Below are 19,068 nucleotides of genomic sequence, written 5' to 3'. Positions count from 1 at the left end.
TGGATGCCATACAATCTCTCTTAAGACCATTTAGAGAAGGTATATATTTTTCTCAGTAGCACAGTACCAGAAGTTTCAAAATGCATCACACTGCATCATTTTTACTGCTTTAAATGACAAGTTTTGCAGTAAGTTAGGAAGGGAGGTGCAAGTTACCACATCTCATACACTTTTACAGCGGGAGACTGACTGCATGCCCAATGGAAACCTTAATTCAGAAAAAACCCTCAGGACCTACCTGTGTTGTAGCCCCTCCCAAGCGCTGGCCAGGGCCGATGATTCTTCCAAAGGTTCCCCAAATACCAATCACTCTGGTTCTCCACCAAGCCAAGAACCTGCTGCCCTGGAAATGAACAAATTGCAAAAGCATCATGAGACAAAAGACAACCAATGGAAAACTCACAGGAAATCTGGAGAGGGAAAGCCAATGGAAAGAGAAGACAGAAGTTTGGGTGCTGCCCTCCTTCCATGCACTTAGAAGAAGCCTGCTTATGCAACAGACAGCAAGTCTGGCACAGCAAATTGAGCATGGCTCATTTCTTTCCTTCTCCCCTGGCTAGTCTGAGTAATTAAACACTGTGGGAACCTTTGTCATACTGACAAAAATATATCACCCAGACAAATCTGAATGCTGCCTGATCTTGGAATACAATGATGAAGAATTCTCCTAGTGAGAAGTAAGTGTTGGTAAAATGATCATTTAATATGAAGATCTGTTCATACTCTGATGAGGTAATACATTTGAAGAACAAGGCTCAGTACAGCAAATTATTCTTCCCATGTTCCCCCCCTCCCCCCCAGTAGTTTTGGGGATTTTTTTTTATCAGTCACAAAGGAAATCCCTTTTGCTTAGAAAATTATTGGATTCTAAGAGTTTACCTACATAAGAAAGTTGCACTGTTTTAATTTAAGAGCATAATTCAAAAGTCATTTAGGTAAGCCTGTGTGGAATGCTGCATAGATATTATGATTTCAGTTCTGGATGGGCTTATTTTGGTTTAGCTTACATTGATTAGCAGCTGGCTCCAGCTGGAGTAAAATGTGCTTTAAATCAAATGTGTCTAGAAGGTTTGCACTGCTTAAAAATCAACTGAAAAATGAATGTTTGTATAGATAAGGACTTAATTATCTATCCTAAAATGTGCTGTATAAAATGTAAATAAGAGAAGTGATTGAAATAAAGCTCTGGTGACAGAGGATGGAGGGAAGGGGAAAACTGTTTTTGGATCTAGTCAAAGAAAGAAAAGGAAATGGTGTTTTGACAGAGGGACCCGCTCACTGAGGGCACTAAGACTGGGACTGGAGATTATTTTGCAACCTTTTGAGAAAGCAATTAAGCATCATGCTCTGAAGGCACATTTTCAAATCCCAGCTATGCTCATAAAACTGGATGTATGGTCACAGCAGTCCACTGAAAGCATTAAATGATCATTATATCTTGTTTATGTAGGACCACAGCTTTATAACTAACATTTCAGTATGGCCCAAGTCAAGATCAGGCTGGGAAGCAGGACATTAAGACAGAAGTGATTAATTCATACTTTATTATCAGCTTGGAAGACATTAGGATAGGTCAGGTGATTACAGCACTCTCCTGTGATATCTCTAATTCTGTCAGTAACCCCCACATGTGCCTCAAATGCTGTTTCAATGAGTGTGAGCAGCAATGAGTGGCTGATGCATATAACAAATAAATCAACATTACAAAAGCATTCAAGGGGTGAACGGAAATCAATCTAGAAATAACCTTGAGAAATTACCAAGTCCATTCCACACCTCTGTTCAGGATCATCCTACTCTATCCTAATCAGAGCATGCCAGTGCTTGCCAGACCTAATTTTCCGATGATATCTCTCCCTTTCCATTATAGATTACATGTAATACATATATTTAAAATTTTACATTATACTCCATAACTCACTTTTCAAGAAGGTGGAAAATCTGGGGGATAGCAGAATGGAACATATAAAAGACCACCGCACATTTATCACCCCATTGGTGCTACTGCAAATTGGCAATATTAACAGAGGGCAAAGCACAAGAGAATGAAGGAAATGACAAGTTAGAGGCAGATGCATCCTAGGCAACTGATGATTTGTTCATACAAATAAACTGTAGGATCTCTTAACCTGTGAGACACACAGAACACACTAAACAGCACATGAGGGACCACGAGCCATATATTGTGAGGAAATATGAAAGGGATCTCAACTGGCTGAAACAAGCCTTTACCCCAAAACAGCTGAAGGGCACAATTTTAACCGACACTTGTTGATTCCATGATGGAAGACTGCCGGTTCTTTATCAACATCACTTACAGCTGAGGTTAAGTAAATCAAAGTAAGAAACTACTATGGCTAGTAAAGGATGAGAAAAAAAAAACCAATAAAAAATGCAGGTGCAGCTGGGCTAGCAGGGATTGGCACAGCTGGTACAAAGAGAGTAACCCTGCCTGTATTCTAACAGCGCATTTCACAACTCAGCAGTCCACAGATCCTTCTTGGGATAGTACTGCTAACATCAAAAGAAATGTTAGAATTCCATTTGCAAGAAGCAGATATTGAACTTCCTTACTATGGAGCATCAATCTGCTTTCATTATCTTAGCCCCATGCATTTCCCAACAAGCCACAGAGTTCAGCCTTCCAGCTGATGAATAATAAAAAAAGAACAAACCTTGCTGGTTGTTAATGGCTTTTCTTTCCCACCTACCAGTCCAAAATCTCAGTTCTGACAATGTACCCCTGAAATACTTATTTCTCAGTTATTATTTTTCATGGCAAGGTAAACTGAAAAGTCTCAGGAAATTACGGTCGCACATATTTATTGCAGTTGTACCATTTCCTTCCCCCTTTTCCCTTTGTTTTTGAAGACATCAGAACAAATCCTGCTCTCACCAGTATCCTTTGAGGTTTGACATGGGACACAGATGATGGCAGAAATTACCATCATGTAAGCTTTAGAGCTTAGATATATGGATCAGATATAATGTGACTTACTGTACATTAACTGAGCTGGTATAACTGCCTGTAGATGCCCTTTTAGCTTGTCACAAATACGAAGTACAATGTATTAGCTAACACTGCTTTTGAATGGCCTAGGAATGTGCACATGTTCACGTACTGTCTTCGGGTAGAGCATTATGCAACTTGTCAGGCTGTTTGTAACTCCTGCTGGTGTCTGAAACCCTACTAGGCAGACGGGATGGCAAGTCTGCCAAGTCACCTTGGAGAAAGAGATGAAGTATTTTGTAGCTTCTCTAGTTATATCTCTGCTTTCTCTAGGCTAGAATAGTATTGATGTCTCTGCCAAAGAACATATTTTTATTTCCCTTTACATTGTCTCTATGATCTTGACTTAGGGCAGAAGTGATCAGGAAACGAGAACTGCAGCTGCAGAGTAAATATTAATGGTTCCAAAACATGTTTTCATTCTAAATCAGTACAGAAAAAAGAAATCATCAGAGAATAACAGAATCATAGAATGGTTTGGGTTGGAAGGGACCTTAAAAGGTTGTCCAGTTCCAACCCTCTGCCATGGGCGGGGACACCTTCCACCAGAACAGGTTGCTCCAAGCCTCAATTCAAATTCAGAAATATTCTATGAAAAAAAATTCCCAAATATTTTAATCTGAAGATACCAAAATAACCACATATAAATCTATAAACCTCCTTTTATATATATATATATAAAATATATGTATTATATATTTAATATGTGTGGCACATAATACAGCTGCATAATGGATGCCATGTATACCACACTATTCTATGTATCTAAAAGTTCAAACAAAATAATCTCTTAAGTTTTGCCCTTCCAATTTTGAACAGTTAAATATGTTTCACTCAAAGCTTTCATCAAAATTCTTTTATACATTGTGAGAATATCTGTCCAGTGTATCTGAGCATTAACAGTTATTTTTTTTTAGTCATTTACTTTTCCAAATACGTTACGGAGTTATAGAAATGAGGCACTGGCCGAAGCAATGCATGTTTCATGTTCAGAAGGCATGGTGAAGGCTTTCCATGCCCTCACTTCTCTGACCATCCATCGGCCTCAGCCTGTCCCTCTGCTGCTCTTCATGCCTTCCCCGCAAAGCGTCTGCAGCTCTGCAGAAACTTTTTACCAGCTGGTCGTACCACAGTCTGAATTCAGATTTTGTGAGGAGAAAGACTGGAGTCCCTTCCCACAGTGGCCTTTTGTAGGAGGCAAGAGCAAAAGAGTTACGTGAGTTATTCCTCCAGCAGATGAGAACATGGTGGCTACCATAATGAATTTGAATCATTCAGCATTCTGAGCTGCCTGTGTCTTCCTTCCTAAGAGTTAGTATAATAAAATACCATCTCTAACAGCAAAAGCTCTGTCATTGTTCGCTGCTCCGGCCCTGCAGTTATGATTAAGTGCACTCCTCGCACTCTCTGTTCCTCCAGGCACAAGTTAGCTTATGAAAATGAAGCTGTCTTTCCTACTTATTCATACATCATCACTAACAGCCAGACAACAGAAAACAAGGCTATGATTCTGGCATGACCAGGGTGAAAAATTACCAGGCAGGCAGAATTACAGCTGGATTGTCAGGAACAGGGCTGTATGCTGCCCGGCTGTGGGTGAGACTTCTCCAGAAGGCAGCTGCACAGCCATAGCATTTTGCACAGTACAGCTTCCTGACAGCTCTCGCATGATGAGAACTGCTTCTCTCCTTGCAGAAGCTTAGCTGTTGCTGGGAAGATGTTTCCATGGAAAAACAGATACTTCTGAGCCTGACAACTCCATATCTTCGAGTCTGCCTTCACTTCATAGATTTCTGGTGGCTAACGGAGGGGAAAGAATGATCCTCTAATTCAGGCATTGTCATGGACTCCGTATCTTCAGCTCCTACCTCTGGTACTGATTTCTTGAGTGACACTGGACAGAGCACATACCAACCTCTTGCTCAAATCTCCCTTAATAAAAATAGGGATAGAAATAACTTTTTACCCCTCTTCCATTTTGACTCTTTCACATACTGCAAATAAAGTCCTCTGAGGGACTTACGTGTGCTAGCTTCTACTGAAAGCTTAACAGCACCTGCATGTGGCCAGCCTGAAGCTCCATCCACACACTATTGTTTCTTGAGCAGCGGGAAGTAACAGCTGTGCAGTATGGAGCACAACAGCAAAGCTCTGTTGTGGCACTTCCTAAGAGCGGTCCTCAGGCTTCCAGTCACTTGTAGCACATGACACATCTGAAGAAGCATCAGCTTATGTTGCATCTGGTATCCACTAGTTTCCTTTGGTGCCCAGTACAATCTTCATGCCTGTGAACAATACTTTCCTATTCTGCCCTGATTTTTTTCCCTAGTTTTAGAGAATTATATCTTCTTTAGAGTCTTTGGTACAAAGGAGCCTAACTTCAGCTCTTTCATATGACTCTATTGCAATCACATAAAGAGCAGTGGGCCCACAGCAAACACTTCAGGTAAGCCGCACTTTCTGTGGTCCTCAGGGCATCGGGCTGTTTCCAGAAAGAGAAGACAAAAAGATATTTTAGAGCGGTGGGGTGGCACCTCTTCATCACCTATGGCCAAAGGGTTAGCTGATACCACAGGAGAGATCTGCTTTAGCACATCTCTCCCGGTTCTCACATTCACAAGGTTTAGTCATATTTGGTACAGGCCTCCAAAGTAAAATGCACGTGCAAATAATTTTCAGCCTTGAAAAACATAAGTAAGCAATTTCTACACTGTGGATGTTATTAAAAGAAGACAGAGCATAACTCTGTCTTGCTACTTCTAACTACTTTAACACTGTGATTTATATCATTAGGAATTTAATACATATATGAATGCTGGAGACACAGCCAAGTACTTCCAGAGTAATCCATGTTTGCAGTGTAAGCTGAAAAAACAGGAGAAGACTCAATAGGAATTTAAGATTCAAGCTCGGTAGGAATCAAGAGAGCTGCAGAGTTCTGCTCCCAAAATGGGACAGAGAAATAGAGAATAAAAAGGTGACAGGAGGGAGGAGGGGAAGCGTACGTATTCTGAATGTTGGAACATTTCTAAATTGGCCAGTACCACGTCTAATGAACATAGGACTAACTGACTCTCTAATAGTAGAATGAAGCTGGGTTATTTTCTGCACAACTCAGTTAAAATCTTTTATTTATGTCCTTTTTCTCTTCCTTCTTTCTGATTTATCCTTCTTTATCCTCTAAACACCTGCATAAGACACCCTTTCTGAAAGGTGTGAGGCCACATCCTTAGCTGGTCTAAATCTGCATGACTTCAATGAAATCAGTGCACTTGCACTGACTGATATCAGCTGAATATATTGCACTTCACATTAAGTCTTGCCTCGAGTGACTGACCCTTTCTCTATGGCCTTCTAGTCCCTGATCTTGCACTGATTCATACAAAATATGCAGCTTCTAAAATCCTTCACTTCTCCTGCCACATCTCTCATACATCTGTCCCTTCAGATCACTGTCAAGCTCAAGCTTTTCATCCTCACTATTGATGCCCTGTGCAATTCTTTCACTGTCTATATCAATTCATGTTTCTTCCTGCTCTCAAACTCAATTCTCTCTTCCACTGCCATGTCCCCTCTCATCATTACAGAAGACTGTCTTCTCATGCAACAAATGCCCTGAGTTACCTCTGAAAAATAATTTTAAGCACAAAACCCCTCAACACTTTTATCTATGAAGCTTTTAGAAATTTTACCATGAATCCAGTGTAAAATACACACATAAAATCTTGTGTGTAACACAAGCTTGCCTGTCCCCAGAAACAAGGCATGACATTTTCTCTTATGCCAGTATAGTACAGGATATACTGTGTTCAACAAAATAGAATACTTTAACCTCTAGTGTGCATTTATTTCACAATGTGCTTGCATGCAAGATGTATGTGTTATAGGTGTATGTGCACGTGCACATGCATACACACACACACACATATATTACATGCATAAATGCATAGCTGTGTGTGTGCATGTTTAGGCAGATACAGAAAAAAGCCAACCTCTCCTTTGAAGAACTTACCTTTTAAATGTGAAAAAGTCAAATTTCAGGGAAAAATACCTACCATATTAGTTTAATTTTTTATTTGATATCTCATTTGCATTAAGTACATTGCTGTTTTCCAACAGCCCTTGGTCCTTTTTAGGGGACTAATTGCTCACAGACATAAACTGCACAGACAGTTCTTAAGGAGCAACTTGGATGAGAAGGAGACAAGGAGTAACTCACTTAAGGAACAGCAGGACTGCCTCAGAAGAAGAGTGGATAGCTTGCTCTGTGGGAGCATCACATTGGACAGCACACTGGTGCCAGAGGAGGAAGAAAGAAGACAGACATGGAATACCTGATAAGAAAGAAGAGTAGAGAAGTGAAGAAGAGGTAGGCAGAGTATACCAAGGGCAGGGAAAGACAAGATGGGCCAGGTTGACTCATTAAAGGAGAAAGTTGCTAGTGAAAGAAATAAAGGAAGGTGCTGGTAATGCTGGAACAAGGATTAAAGCAGTGGTATCAGCTGACTTCTGCATGTACTCAGAGGTGGTGATGTGGCCAGGGCAAAAGAAGTTTCAGTAACTTGAGTCAGAGAAGAATAACTGCAACAGTCTGTACATAAAAAATCTTGACAAGTGTTTTGTAGGTGGTAGGAGGGAGGATTCAAAAGGCATAATCACACACAAAAGGTGATCAAGAGGATGATGTATTGAGAATTGTATTGAGAAAGGTTGGGGTAAAGAGCTAAATTTCTGATCTTCAGAAGGAAAGATGAAAGAATGAAATCAGTCAAAAGAAGAGAATATATTGGGTTTCCACGCATCCTCTCCTCTTCTCCAAGGAGCTTTTTAGAAAAATGAAGAGGACAGTGAAGAGTCCAGCAAACCACAGCAAAGCTAGCAAACCTGCCATTCATGTTTGCAGCCCTTTCATCTGCAGAATTCCAGGGAAACGGATTCTCAGTAGCTGAACACAAGAGAGTAAGTGCAGAAAAAACCTTTTGCTTTGTAACAGAACTTTTTGAGGTTTTCTGTGACAACAGCCGATCTTCATGGGCCCATGACAGCTGGGCTCCTGTGCTGCCAGCAACTTCAAAAGAATTTGAAGGTGTTGTGATTTGGACATGCACACGAGTTTTTGTTTGCCTTCTATGTGGCAGGTAAGGACATGCCCCACACGTTGCCAAGAAAAGTGCTCTACATGGAATCTGGGGAAGAACGAGCCTGACCACTGTGAAATTGTAAGCTAGACCGCAAGAGATGCCCATCCCAGCTTCACTTGTCCTTCCTGACCTCAGTTTTTATATCAGTGTTAATTGCACAAAATGTCCCAGCAGTAGAACTGACATTAACTGACAGCAGTTCAGTTAGGAGACTTGACACAAACCCCTCCCCTGCTCAGGTGGCAAGTATTCTTTCCTCATCAGGCTGCAGGAGGTCAGCAAGATGTACTCACTGCTCTGACTACACACCTCAATTTTTCATTCACACTGATGGCAGCCTAATGACTGTGTGCCCTGACACTGCTGCTTCCTCATCATGGTCTCCTTTTTAATTTTTAATTTATTCAATACAAACTCCCAAACTTAGAAAATTGAAAACTTCTTTCTCTGAAAGCAGCAAAACATCCTTGGGAGCAAAGTCAATTCAAATCCGTTACTTTTAACATTCAGGCATTGATCTGAAAAAAAGTATATTTTTAAATGACTGTGCCAGATTTCAAGAATATACAAGCTATTGAAACCATGGCCTGAATTTGTGCTAGGCAGGAATACATGATCACTGAACAAAAAATGTTTTCTTTTTTGCTGCCAAAGACCATGCAATAAAACGTCTTGGAGGAGCATCTAAAAAGCATGAAAGAACTGCCTATGCACTGTGACAACTCTGCCTGTCATAACTGTGTCAATTTTATAAAGGGGATAAGGTCCTGATATGCACATTTTTGTGGGCACAAACCCCATCTGTGAAATGCATCTCAGTAACGGGGAGCTGAGCAGCAGGCTGCAATGTGTAATCAATAATCTAACTCTTGTGCAATGCCTAGCAGCACTTTACAAGGGAAAGGAGAGCCCTCCTTACATCAGAAGAAACTGAGGCATGTGGTGATGGAGCAACATTTGACATTTCCAAGGTCACTGGGGAGGCGAGTGGTGATGTATGAACGGGTGCCAGGACTTGTGAGACCCAGAGCACTGCTCTTAGATACTGACAGATACTGTCCTTTTTAGTAGCTTAGGGCCTGAACTGTCACTGCCAGTAATCATGCAGAAATTCCCACTCAGCTAGTCTTTTGAGCAGCTGTCAGCCTACTGGGTCCACTGATGGCTGATTTTTTCTCACCACATCCCTGAATGCTATGTTCTGCTCTGCTATAGATTTACTTTGGGTACATCCTTTGGGATTCCGGGTGATGACTCTTTATTTTCCACTTGGCGTTCAGGCAGCTGCTCATTTCAGCTGTAGCAATGTAAGCCTTGAACTGCCTCTGTTAACAAATGAACTTAACTCAGATTCACACCAGGGTAACAGAGGTTAGCAGCTGACTGTTTGCACCTCACTTTTGATCTGCAAAGTGAGGATAAGACCGCTTCTTCACTACACTCCATCAGGTTTCAGTAATTGGTGTTTGAGGTTGTTGGAATAGTAAACTGCTGCTTATTAGCAATGAATTAGAGACAGAGGGTAGGTAAGAGCTTTCTATTAGTGAGGAGGTGGCTGATCTCTTCTCCCAGGCAATAGTACAAGAGGTAACAGCCTCAAGCTGTGCCAGAGGAGGTTCAGGCTGGGTATTACGAAACACTTCTTCCCTGAAAGGGTGAACAGGCTGCCCAGGGCAGTGGTGGAATCACTGGAAGCATTCAAAATCTGTGTGATGAGGCCCTTAGTGACACAGTTTAGTAGTGGCATTGGCAGTCCTGGAGTAATGGTTGGACTTGATGATCTTAAAGGTCTTTTCCAATCTAGCTGATTCTATGATTCTATATTCTGGAGACTGTTCATGGAAACTATGCACAGCTTCCTACTTTATATCCTTTTTGGCAGTTATCATATATAAACAGCAAGATACTAAAATCCCTTCCATTTTATATAAAAGGAACACATCTCCTAAATTGATGGACACACCAGGATTTTTAGTAAGCAAGAAATCAGTAGGTATCATAAGTAGTTTCTCTGAACATGACAGAAGTCCCAGAATGTGGAAGTAGAGGCAGAAAAAAACCTCAAGATGAACAAAATGAAAAAGACTTTTTTTTTTTTGGTGGCAAGTAAAAATTCCAAATCAAACCAGAAAAAAAAGGCCATATTTAGTAGAAAAGGCCTGTAATCACCCACTCCATGTAAAAAAGGTTGCCAAGTTATTATACCTGGTATTAAAATCCAACTATGTTGACATTATTTTTCCACTTTATTTGGTTTACTTCTGTTAAAAAACAAACAAGCTCTGCACTTGCCTTTGGCTATGTGGTTTTACCAGCCTATGCAGATTTCTCAAGATAAAAATTCAGGAGTAGATAAAAATGCTCTTCGGTAGACACAGATTACAGTAAGATGCTGCTACCTGCCTATCACTTCTTGCCAGTGCTGTTAATGGCATTTGCTATACTGAAAATTGGTTTATGTAAACAGCTCACCTATCATTTTAATTACGTGCTTCAAGACAGGTTAGAGATCATAAACACTACAGCTAAGAATTATTTCTGCATTAGGCGTATCAGATGGTAAGATAACACAGCAAACGTTATTTCAGATCTAATGGTTAAGCACAATTAGTCCTATCTCAGGAAATATGATAAGAGCTCTGATACCAAACAACAACCTGCCGTTTTGCATCTTGAGCCTACAGCATAAAAGATGCTTCCCCCGATACAACAAAACAGTGGCTGTACCAGAAGCCTCATGCTTTAGTGATGAGCTCAAGAGTCTTGGAATTTGTTCCTCATTCTAATGTTGACCAGCTGTTCAATTTCAGATGGGTCATCTCTCTGTTGAGCTTCAGCCTCTCTAAGCTGAGCATGAACCTGCAGTCAGGCTGAATAGTGGATGTGCAAATAAGAAGAAAAGAACAAGCTGGAGAACAGAATGGAAAATTATCCTGACACAGTGTTGCAAGCTATTTTGTCAGAAAGAGATGGACCACTGCAAATACCTAATAAACATGCAGAGAATTGCTCTTAAATTTGAACAGAGCTGATCTTTCTCCGCATCCTTCTCTGTCTTTTAACCTGTACTCTGCAGACATTTGGATTTACGGGGCAAAGTGCTTGAGATGTTCTCTTGCTGAAAATGTGTCTACTCGTAAACTCAACTTGAAATCACATATAGCACTGTCTCACTTTTGCCAGCATGTAATAACCCTGTCCAATACTACAGAGTCAAGATTGGCACACAGATAAAATTACGAAGCTGCCACTCACACAGTACCTTGAGCTGTAAGGTTGAACAGTATCATATGTCTCATGGACTGCTAGTAAGCATTAGTTACTGTTTACTTTCTGAGTTTACAGCTGTTTATTACATGTATGACACATTTGGCTAGCATGACAATTAAGTGGTTACTATTCCTGATGGAGAATCCAGTAAGGCTTAGAAAAAGAAGTTAAAAATCTCATCCTTCAGTCTTTTGCAGATCAGTCTTTGTGGAGCATTCCAGAGGTTTTAGGAACCTCAGCACTGACATTTCCTTTTCCCCCCTGTTTATTGGCTTAGCACTGAGTGATTCCTGTTGTTCTGAAACATCTCAGAGCAGAGGAAGAAGGCTGTCTCAGCTGAGTAAAGGGATAAAAATAAGCGTTACAAAAATCAGCTTAAGCTCCTTCTCTTTTTCTGTGGCTTAATTATTTAGTTAGTGCAGGTCTGGTTTTAACTGAGACAAAATGCGAGCCCATGAGTACTTAGAGAGCTCAGAATTTTATTACACAGCCCAGAGCCAGCGAGACTCTGAAGTGTTACAAAAGAGTTAAAGTCTAAAAGCAAAGAGGTGAGAGACTAGCAGAAGGTGCCAGTTTCATTAAGTAGATATGTTGATGATAACGGGAAGAAAGGGCAAGACTTGCTGTCCAGTGAAACACAACAACTCCCATAATGTATTCTGCACATCATATCGTTCAAGCCTCTAATATTTCATTCATTGATTTTATTGTCAAATGAAAAGGCGCTTGTTCCAAGTGGCATTTAGCGAGACAGATGGGAAGAGACCCAGACTTCATTACTGGCAGTTTGCTCACTGGATAACGTTGACATTATACGGGTAGGAAGCAAAAAGAGCGCAAAAGTCTACCGGTCCTATTATTTAGAAGTCTCTTTGGTTCTCTTCCTGTAATCTGATGGGCTTTTCAGCAGGTTAGACTGCAGCACACCTCACATATCATCTGCATCTGTGAAAAAGCATTGCTCAAACTTCTCACATAGGTGCTTTAAGATATGCTCTGTTAGCCTAGGATTCAACTTTTGCATTGACCGCTCTTTTCTGATATAGGAAGAGAGAAGATTAGAAGTCTATGAGCTATTAAATTTTCTGGCATCTAGTTTTAAGGAAATATTCTGCATTTGGCTTACAAAACACAGAGGAGATCCATATATGTATTCAACTGAGTGTGTTCTCTTTAAACCCCAGTAGCAAATATCACCAGAGAAGCCTTGGAAGTCTACTTACTGATACTCAATAGCTACAAGTGGTTGCACCAATTGAGAGGAAAAGAAGAACTCAGAGTTCCTTTACGACACAGGAATAAATGCATGGAAAAGCCAAACCAGAAAGAAGGAAATGCACGTCTGTACGGGAATTCAAAAAGCATCCCAAAATAAACTGCTTATTCCCAAATCCACCCAGTAGAGGCTAAAATGAATTCTGAAACAGTGGGAAAAGCACTCCAAACCTTGCTCTCTTTGGAAAGAACTAAGAGGAGAATGCAAAAAGTAAAAGTGGTTTCTGGGAAAAAATCCAGAACTTTCCATCTTACAGAATTATCCTCTGCAGTGAATGACTGGGTTATGATCATCCCTGCTTACTCTCCCTCTCTTTCTAGCCTCGTTAATTTTGCATTCCTAATGCACAGCAGCATGGCCTCACTGAGAAACAGCCTGCAGCCACATGTCACAGATAGATGAATTTTTAAGCAACATAAGTTAGTTCAAACCCCTACAGGATGAAGAAGAACAGGCCCTCCCTTTTCTGGCCATGTGCTCCTTCCTCCGCATTAGTATGTAAAATGTAGCACTAGCACCCCACAAACTCTCCTTCTTACTCGTTCCCCTGTAATGAGGTCAACTTGTTTGGACCTTCTAAAAGGTTAGGTGCAAAATGGATTTAGGCTGAAAATAGCTGGCAGTTGTCTGGCTTGACCAAATGACAGCATGTGCAGGCAGGCACGGCAGCAGATCTTAAGTTGCCTGTGTGCTGTGGTTAAAAGCAGCAGCTTGAAAAACTTTTATGAACCACTTTGTTAGTTAGGTGTATAAACTCCAACTGGATTTAAATTTAGACAGTGTCTCTTTGTTAATCAGAGCCTAATTTAAGTGCCTTACTTTTCAAAGTGATTTTATAATAAGGTTTAGCATGCAAGCTTTCCTTCAAAAATACCGGAGAATCAAAGCACAATCAGCTCAAATACTGAAAATGTCTAGACAAGCTAAACCATACTTCCACAATAAAATGAGAAGCGTGAAAGTACTAAGAATTCTGAGGACATCAAAATGCAGTGAACCAGCTGTGCAACCACTGCAGGAAAGCATGCAAAGGGCAGGAAGTTACGGTATCAGTTAATCCTCTTAATCTCTATTAATGCATGGAGTGTAAGCACCATTTCTTTTACAAAGCAGTAAAACGTTATGAGTTTTGAATCTATCTTGCATCTCAATGAATCTGGTAATCAAAAGGCTAAGAACAGCAAGTCAAATATGAGAAAAGTTCCCTTTACTTACTTTCCTCTTCAGCTGTCCAGGGACAAGATGGAAAACAGTATAAAAATTGAAAGCTGTAAAATGGACTTGGCTAACTCATTCCCTCTCAACCACAGATGTCAGATGACACACTGCACTTCCTCTTAAAAGGGAACAAACTTATGAAATAAATAAGATAAAATTATCTATATGATAAGACTCTTTTTTCTTAAAAAAGGTATTACAACAACAGAAAAAAAAAGGGCTTCACCTTCTGTTTTCCTTTTGGAGCATATAAAGAATCCCTCACCCACCAGGTGATCACAAGACAGACCCTTTACCAGCTCATAGCTCCTTGTACTGGAAACTGATGTCACCTTTTTTGTCAGTCATGCTGCAGATCTATTAAGCGCCGTAATAAATACAAATTACAATAGAAACACATTTAATACTTTGGCAAATTAAAAACGGATTGCCTTTCAAGTACTGAAAAATAGCAACAAATTAAAATGCATTTGCAGATCAGAAAAGCAGTAAGTCAAAGACAGGGTGATGTAGATGACAATTTTGGCTGTGTATTGTGAAGGTCAGTAAGACCCAGTTAAATCTAGTGATGAAATCTTGGTTTCTATTGGATTTAATGCTTTGAGAGTTAATTCAGACCTCAATCACATAAATGCTATACAAGCAAGCACACTAATTTGAGAAATTATCACCCCATAGCAAGAGTAGCTGCCTACCTAGTTCAAATTAGTGTACAGCCATCTGGAATTAGCTGCAGTCCTCTTCACTGGCCCTCTGTAATGACTGTATGGAGAGAGGGACAATGAGTCCCCATAAAATCTGTTAATGCAGCTCAAGGAAAAGTATGAAGACATGCTGGAAATCATTTCTTAAATCACTCCAACCAAAATTGTCTGGATGCCAATTTATGTCTTCAAAAGCATCCAGTAAATGGGACATTTACAGTTAACCTATCTTAATCTCTAGAAAAGGCAAATCCTTTGCTAGCAATGAGGACAGACCCTAAACCTCACAGATCTGTGAAAGTTTCCCTTCTGTATCTCACTTTAGCTCCCACATCTGCCCTTTAAAAGTCAAAATTGATCTTTTTTTCTTTAGGATTCTTTCCTGGAGGTGCACAAATACTGTACTCACTCATAAAATCCAACTGTGTAGTCCCAGACAGACCTGCCTAGGATTTATTCTTCAAAAACAATAATGTAGGTGGCTCTGAATAACTCCTGTGAAATCATATAAGCGCAGACTTTTTTCCTTTTACCAAATGCACCCTAATTAACTCTTATTTTAGTCCATCCAGTCCCAGCCTCCTTCTAGTACAGTGTCCCCCTGGGGCATTTCTTAACTCCCCACTTCATTAGTGCTGCTTTTAGCTTGGATCTACACTTGTTCCCTATCATGCCCTAAGGGTTTTCAGAAATGAACTTCTTTTCCACAAGATCGTTTTATTTCTAATTTGTATGATTTTCTCTCTGTGTTCAAACTACAAAACACGGATTGTCAACTGCGCTCTGTAAATTGGCATATGAAATGTAGGGATCATTTTCAATGGTACATACATCCTCAAAACAAGAACAGAGAACAACACCCCTTCTACAACATGTGAAATGCCAGTTTCTTTCCTGCTAGAGTAAGATACAACCTTTTGACTGAATTTAAAGCTCTTATTCTGTCACTCAGGCTCAGCCCATTAATTGCATGAGGAAACAAACTCCAAGGCGCAGATCAAATTCTGGGACAGCCTTCCATTTGTTGTCACCACATGAAGAAGAACTCGGCTTCTGGCTTTCCATGAAAGGAAAATAAACAATTCCCCATTTAAGCTTATAAGATCACTGCTGCAGGAAGAGTAATGTGTGAGTATGCATGCACTGAAGGAAAGGAAGATTTATGTGTGATGTGACTTAAGACACAAAGGCATTAAAAAGAGATCATTATCTGTTTTGGAGGTGGAGAAAAGCTCTTCTATATATCATTATCAGATTCTGATCAGCTCTAGAAATTGGGAAGTACTAATGTTATTTCATTTCGCAGCAGATGGGAAGGTTCACCCCTCAGAAAGACTGAATGAGGACTGACTCAAGAGCAATCATAAATTATTAACTAATTTGAAGGATTTTTCCTCTCTTCTTTTTTTTTTCCAAGTCCTTTAAGCTAATTTTGCAGCTAATGCAAGGACAGATCTGAGGGAGTAATTATCAAGCAGGTACGACAGGATTAAGTAAATGCTCTATGACAAGACAATGCTGGGCTTCTCTGACTGAACCACTACATAAATCATTTGTGGTCAGGATTAAAGTATTTAATTAAATTATCTTTGTGTAGATGAAACATGGAAATTATTTTTTAAATTGCTGCAAGAGAGAAAAAAAGCTTCCCTTTGTTTGCTTTTTACAATCTATTATTGAGTCTGTAGTTCAAAACCCAAAATGATCAAAACAGCAGTGAATCACTGGCAAGAGCATTAGGATAAATTGACGTACCTTGAAAGTTATCTCCCTGCACACTCTTCTACCCAACCAAGATGACTGCAATGTTATACAAATGCGTTACTGGAACAAGGACAGCTTCCAGACCAAAAAGGCAGTGTCCCTCCGTAGTCTGAGTTTACACACAGGAATTCTCCTTAATGTAAAGTTGTGAGTCACTTCAGTGAGCTCTTACTAAACATTAGCAGTCTGCTAGTGGACTCTGAGAGAGAAAAGGGATTGTCAATTTTTTGTTTTACGCAAACAACAGCGGGAAGTAAGGAAAGGCTTGCTATTTAAGCAAAGAAGAAGCATGTGCAGCACAAAGGATTTTTTGCCTCCTCAGAACAGCAAGGTGGGAGTGAGACAGAAATAGCTCTTTCTCCTGAGACTGTTTTCTACACTACCAGAAGGGAGAACCAATACTGTGGATAGAGTCGCTCAGTTAAGGTCAGCAGGCCCTCTGCCTCTCTTACTGCCCACATCAGCAACTGTGAGAAATAGCTAGCCTAGGACAGGAGAACTGACACAGATGTACCCAAAGATTTTTGGACTGTACTGAAGAACATCGGAAGTTGTGGCTGAGCTCGGGCAGAGAGAAATTTCTTTGCTGCCATGAAAATGTCTTTTGAGGTCATATTAAGCAAACTGTTCTGACAAACATCTGAGATTGATCTGCCTTCATTTGGCTGCAGAATTGAACAAAATAATCAAGTTGGTGGATAAATGCAAGGATTTGCACTTCATTCTCTAGCCACTGTCAACTAGGATGGAAAGACTTCAAGCTATTGCTTGTTATTTGGACTAGTATCTTGGCTGGAAAAAAATCCAGTGGGGAAGAACTGAGTTGGTTATTAATGCAAATCCTCAATATCTCCCTTCAGAAGATAAAGGTGTTGCCATTTTACATACCGGATATCTACTTCTTATACGCAGTAAGCAAATCAATCCTTTGGGTTTTTTTTCTTTCTTTTAATTGCAAACTGTAGCAAAAAGTAGAAAAAAAAATTTGTACAAAATCACTACAGATACATCAAATAAAAACGTAGCGTGAATTGATTTTTAGGTCTACCAAACCTTGTCGGAGTCCCTTTAAATGACAAGTAAAAGGGAAAATCTACCTCTAGTCAAACTTTATTATTCCCTCTGCTGTATGGAAGGTAAAATAAATAATTTTCTGAAGGGGATAAAAAAGAAATCTTGATAAAAAAAAACCTATCATTTTTTACTATTATTATTTCTTCCCAACACTACTGTTTGGGAAGCAGCATATATGTTCTTTGTTCTCAAGGACAGCAAGAACAGGTAACAAATGTCCTATGCGAACAATCATTAAGTGGAAAGTCTATGTGAATATATGTGCAAGAGAAAACATGGCCTAACATTCAGTAATTTCAGTGAGCTTCAAATAGCTACCCACATGCTCATGTGCACATCTAGCAGGAGCTAGATGGACCTTGCTGAACAATGTAACAAAGCAAGCGGTTTCTTTTAATAATTCCAATAATTTCTGGATATACTTTATTAGTAAGGCACTGTGAATGAGAGAGACTAACAAACACGATAAATATGCCTGCAATTCTATCATGTACAAATGCAGGGGGAAGGGGGGGAATGGAAACAAGCATATGGAAGTGTTAATGGAAATTAATTGAATTCTATATAAGGATTATAAAGTGGAAGTCTGAAGAAAGCTGTAAGGTATATGATACTGCAATTATTAAAATGTTTCCACGGTATAATCCAAAAGTGATTTAAATATGTACAGCAGCTTTCATAAGAAGTTTGATGTATTTCTTTCTGGACCACTTAACAATCATGAGCTACTGCTTAATTTCCTTTCCCTTCATTACTTACTGTCAATAAATGTGTGTGTGTTAAATTTAATTTTTCTCCCTTGTAATTAGTCTGGGTCTACCTGCCTGATGTATTAACTGATTCTACAGTCTCACATTTGTGACACCAAATGATTTCCATGGTGACAGATTGAAATACACTCCTGAATGAGACTGGTAAGTGGGTCATAACTGACTGGAAAAGGGAGAAAAAAACCCAGCCCTCTTTTATATACACTTGCTTTGGTTAGGCTAATCAATAATTAAGGGAAGACAATGTCTAAGAAAAAAATTCCAAAGCTGTACAGTTAAATTTGCTTGGGAGCTGATAACAATAGAGGCTTGTGACAAAGTTTTTAAGGTTATTGTGGGTAATGGAGATTTTAAGAATATGTCAGTCACTTTTTGAAGACTGACTTATTTGACTCATAACTTCAGACTTAGTTCAGTACATAACTTAGTTCAATGACTGTTGCAGCAGCTTTGATCATTAAATTTAGTCTAGATTTGACACTACAGAATCTCTGGTCCATGGCCCTCTGCACATGGAATTTGCTCTTTTCTCTGGTTTATTTCCATTTAACAACTTTGATTTGTACTTTAGACCATACTTGAGGAATGAAACAATACCATGTGTATCTGGGTCTGGATTAAAATTTGATGTGTTCTGCTGCACAGAACAGGCACCTGTGTCCTTGGATGCTATCTGTCAAGGGTGCTTCCAGTGAACACCAGCACTATCAAGCCCTCGAAACACAGCCCTGCTGGTTTTGAAGGGCAGCTGAATAAAACATACTCAACAGGGTGATCTTGGATGTCAGCAACAGCAGCTGCTGTGGTTCCTGATAAAATGGGTTCAGTGGTGTGAGAGAGT

The 19,068-nt window shown here is 39.8% G+C and overlaps 1 protein-coding gene across 5 annotated transcripts in view; it reads right to left on the bottom strand.

The window, feature by feature from the left end:
- LARGE1 (LARGE xylosyl- and glucuronyltransferase 1) overlaps window positions 1–19,068 on the bottom strand; it is a 278,219-nt gene that overhangs the window by 63,225 nt on the left and 195,926 nt on the right. For all 5 annotated transcript variants that reach the window (XR_009741802.1, XM_061445076.1, XM_061445074.1 and 2 more), the window contains one exon: window positions 239–343. Coding sequence is in view for 4 of the 5 variants with exons in the window: in XM_061445076.1 (XP_061301060.1) it covers window positions 239–343 (105 nt within the window). In the remaining variant the exon portion in view is untranslated. The remainder of the gene's footprint in view (window positions 1–238; window positions 344–19,068) is intronic.

Source organism: Pezoporus flaviventris, unplaced genomic scaffold (assembly GCF_033815535.1).
Source record: "Pezoporus flaviventris isolate CSIRO_AGI_PZ_B2104156 unplaced genomic scaffold, CSIRO_AGI_Pfla_v1 ptg000002l, whole genome shotgun sequence".
In the NCBI taxonomy this organism is placed as follows: Eukaryota; Metazoa; Chordata; class Aves; order Psittaciformes; family Psittacidae; genus Pezoporus; species Pezoporus flaviventris.
The sequence above is the reverse complement of the archived record's forward strand: the minus strand, read 5'-3'. Positions and strand labels throughout refer to the sequence as shown.